The sequence below is a fragment of the Orycteropus afer genome, unplaced genomic scaffold (assembly GCF_000298275.1).
Source record: "Orycteropus afer afer isolate SDZICR_OR568_19922 unplaced genomic scaffold, OryAfe1.0 scaffold00079, whole genome shotgun sequence".
NCBI classification, from domain to species: domain Eukaryota; kingdom Metazoa; phylum Chordata; class Mammalia; order Tubulidentata; family Orycteropodidae; genus Orycteropus; species Orycteropus afer.
In genome coordinates this window covers 5,123,603-5,127,791 of record NW_006921666.1, presented here as the reverse complement: position 1 = coordinate 5,127,791, position 4,189 = coordinate 5,123,603, and the positions used below count along the sequence as shown (strand labels likewise).

The following is a 4,189-nucleotide window of genomic DNA, read 5'->3' as shown; positions in this document are numbered from 1 at the left end:
CCCCCCCCGACACACACACTTCCCAAGGCCAGATAGCAGCTTCCAGGTGATCCCCTTTCCCTCAGCTCTTATGTGACTGGAACCCGGCTGTCATCTGTGTCTTCCTGCCCCTCTGAGAGTTAGGAAAATTTCATTTGAACCCCCAATTCCTGGCCTGAGTCCAAAGCTCACCCCAACAATCCAAAGAACTACCAACACCCCCTCCGGCACTGTGCCCTGTGTCCAGCTGTGGCCCTCACCAGAAAGCAATCATTGCTGACCTCAACCCCATTGTCTGCATCTGAATCCTGTAACCAGCATTTTGTAAGGTCAGAGTAAACAAGGGTTTAAGGAGAGGATGGGATGCCTAGCCGCAGCTGTGATGATGGTGGTAGTGTTGCTGCTACTTTGTGCCAAGTACTATTCTAAGCATTTGCCTTATATTAAATCATTTAACCCCTTCAGGTAGCCATGGCTATGATCCCGTTTCAAATGAGGAAAATGAGGCTTAGAGAAGCTGAATAACTTAAAGTCACACAGCTAGGAAGTGAGAGGGCAGGATTCCAACTTGGCATTCTGGCTCCAGAGTCCATCTGTCCCCTCCAGGATGACCATATCTGCTTATGCTCGAGCCCTTCCAGTCTCCACGGCCACCCTGGGTGGTTTCCCAAGAAGTGTCCTCCAGAGATGCAGGTCTCTGCTTGGGTCCGAGTCCCAGCTCTGTCGTTAGCCTCTGAGGCCTCCAAGTGGCAGTTTCGCCTCTCTGAGCCTTGGCTTCCCTCCCTTTCAAATGAGGATGCTGGATCGGAAGCAGAGGCCCAAGGGCCTCCAAATGGCCAGAGCCCCGGGGCTGCGCTCCCTGCCCCCCAACTCACGCTCACGCTTGTGCCTGCAGATTCCATGTACATCGAGGACCTGGAGGCCGTCCAGAAGCTGCAGGACCTGCTGCACGAGGCGCTGCAGGACTACGAGCTGAGCCAGCGCCACGAGGAGCCGCGGAGGACGGGCAAGCTGCTGCTGACGCTGCCCCTGCTGCGGCAGACGGCCGCCAAGGCCGTGCAACACTTCTACAGCGTCAAACTGCAGGGCAAGGTGCCCATGCACAAACTCTTCCTGGAGATGCTGGAGGCCAAGGTCTGACGGCCTGCCCGCAGACAGACAGACCGACCGCTGAGGAGACCTCCACAGCCACCAGCCTCGTCCTTCAGCCCCTGTGTCAGGGTGATGGGCAGTTCCAGGGGAAGGGGCTCCTTGGCTCCGGCTGTGTGTACACAGACTCCTGGTGCAGGGGGTGGGGCAGAGGGTGGGGGGCAGGGGCGTGGGGCTCATCTGTAACCTGCTTTTTCTTTGGTATGTTTCCCTTCTTCATGGGCAGTGCTGAGGCCTGGGCCAGGGCTGCCTCCCCTTGGGACTGGTGACCACTGGAGGAAGCTCCCCTGGTCCCCCAATAAACCACCAAGAGGCAGCATGTACATTCCCTCACTCCCCATCCCACCTCCCCACCACGGCTGGGTGGGCAGTGCTCGGGGCCTACGATGCCAGCAAACTCCAGCAGGTATCCCCCAGAGGTCTTCCTTTCCCAGAAGTCAGGTGCTCGTGGGACAACAGCATCTGTCCCCAAAGGGCCTGCCTGCTCTGAGGCCCTGCACCTTTCACAGTCCAGCGACTCCCTCCCTCCGCCTTCTCAGCTCCCAACCAGGGCTCCCCACATGAGACAGCGGCCAAGGTACATGTGTTCTTCTGGTACTCTACCCCTTGGTGACCTTCATGTTACCACCTCTACCAGTACCCACCTGTTCTTCTCCCCTGCATCCCCAGGAGTCCCCCCACTGCCTCCTGCCCCTACCTCACAGCTCATTCAGACAGGGGGTGCAGTCAGCAAGGTAACTTCAGGGCCTTTAGAAGGGAACAGCACCAGCTCAAAGAAAAGTAGGGTCCAGGCCACACTCCCCAGAGCACCCTACCTTCCCCTCCTCAGCCTGACAGTCTTCAGGCAGGTGCAGACCAGGTGTGCCCATAGGCAGTGGGGAATGTGCAGGAGCCTGGACCCATCCAAGGCACCCTGGGCTCTGAGTCAATGTAACTGGTCCTGGGATGAGGGAGGCGGGATGAAGTGAGGCCCAAACTCATCTTTGATGAGCACAGAAAGTCCCAGAAGCAGGGAGAAGCGCATCAGGGAACCCCGAAGAGGAAGCTCAGTGGGAGTCACCAGCTTGCCTAGTCCATCATGACTTCCAGGGACAGTTGACACCAGAGACACCCTCTCCCCTGCATTCCAAAGGCTAGCCTGAGTGCCCCCTGGTAGGCTGTCAGAACTCAGAAGGTTTGGTATTGCTCCCCTGGGCACTCTGTGTGGGCCCAGGTCTCTGCCAGGACCCCACAATCCTGGTAATTTGTAGGGTGAAAGCCATCTCGATTTGCCCAGGGTGTCATCTTTTTAGCACTGAAAGTCTCTTGTCCCAGGAAACCCCTCAGTCCAGGGCAAGCCTCTGGGGGACTGCGGAAGACAACCTTGGCCCACTCAAGGGGAGCTCTGAGCCCCTGGTCTGTTGCTTGTGGGCTGGCTAAAGGTGGCTTGGAGGATCTCCCTAGGGTAAAACCACAATGTGTTTGGAAAATGTCCCTTCTAATGACATGCCTCTAAAGCCAGGATCAAAGCAACCCCAGGTGGGACACTTTTCTGGGGAACCCCAATTTCACTCTCCATTCTAACCTATCCTCCCCTCACCCTGGAGAGGCAGGCGGGCCCTGCCCTGTCACCAGGCACCAGGGCCAAAGCACCATGTACTCAGATGTCCTCTTGGTCCTGTCCAGGGGGCCAGCGCCTTCCACACCCCTCAGTGCAGCATTAGAAGGCAACAGCCTGGTCAGGGAAGAGGCAGGGTCTGCTGGTCCTGCCGCCCTGGCTCTGCACCTTGAAACCACTTGGCCTGAACTCCATGTTTAGGTCTTCCCAGACAGATGAACCTGCTGAAGCCTAGAGGCTATGGAGCAGCTCTGACTTTGTGCTCATGTATACACTTTCAAGGATTCCAAGACACCTCACGCACTGGTGAAGTGGGTCCCCTTCCCATCCCTTTTGTCCGCAGGGAATCTGAGGCCTGTCAACATCGAACTACAGTCCAGGATGCTTCCTCCCCCAGCTCTTCCTGCAGCCCCCACAAAGGTCCTGTTGTCCCTGGTCTGAGGGACACGTGCAAGGGAAAGCTCTTTTCAGCATGAATGAATGTGGGTTCAACCCAAATCTAACATAACCTGGGATGGGCCCCAAAGAGCCTGAGCTGGAGAAAGCTCACAGGAGAGAACAAGTGGTGTGCCAGTGGGATCCCCCAAGCCCCTCGTCCTGTATGCTCGGGGCCGCTTCTGCACAAGCATGGGGCTCTGGGCCGTCAGCCAGTGAGGGCAGGAGCTTGTGTACAACTGGCCCTTGGCCCATCTTCACTTGGAAAAGGCATCTCTGGCTAACTGTGCAACCATCATGGACCAGCTCATTGGGTTGGAGTGGGTAGGTGTCCAACACGGCGGTTTTGCCTCACTGGGCCTAGGGCTTCTACGATGCCCAGAGCTACAGCCATTCCACCAGGGTTTGGTGCTGATGAAGTAGAAGCAATTCCTATTGGAAAAGTGAATTAACAGTAGCAGTGGGAACTCCATCCAATGGGAAAGGACCTGGCATGTGCTTACAGACCCCATTGGGCAATCAGAAGAGTTAGGGGCTAACTTACATGGAAAGTGAGACAGATGTCAGATCCCTTGGGATGAGAGGGGACTGACTTCTTACTGGGAGATGGTGAAGTGAAAGTTTATGAGGTCCTACTACCCCAAACAACAAAACTCAAGTTTATCCACCAATCTGCCATTCCTGGGAAATCTGTAAAGAGAAAACTACCCTTCTCAGCTGTACTCATGATACAGGTCATTTGAAACCAAGAAATAAAATATGAAAGTCCAACCATGGAGAAGACGGTATTGGCTGGGTTTTGTTTGGTCCCCTCGCCCCCATCCTTTCTGGAGCTTCCAGACTGGTTTGTCACATGTCCCGATAGTGTCTCCCAATTTTTGCATAAAGGAAACTGATATCTCCCAGGCCACAATTTAAGACTAAAGGCAGAGGTTTTCAAACCCAGAGAAAGGTGTTGGTTGGGAGGCTGTGGCCAGGCCCAGAGGAGTCAGAGCCTGCACTGCTGGGTCGGGGGCCACCCCTCCCTTC

General features: G+C 55.8%; 1 protein-coding gene across 1 annotated transcript in view; it reads left to right on the top strand.

Moving 5' to 3' along the window:
• ESRRB (estrogen related receptor beta) overlaps nucleotides 1-1,119 on the top strand; it is a 66,507-nt gene extending 65,388 nt beyond the window's left edge. The window contains exon 6 of the mRNA XM_007941346.2: nucleotides 875-1,119. Coding sequence (XP_007939537.1) covers nucleotides 875-1,119 — 245 coding nt within the window. The remainder of the gene's footprint in view (nucleotides 1-874) is intronic.
• The last annotated feature ends 3,070 nt before the right edge of the window (nucleotides 1,120-4,189 follow it).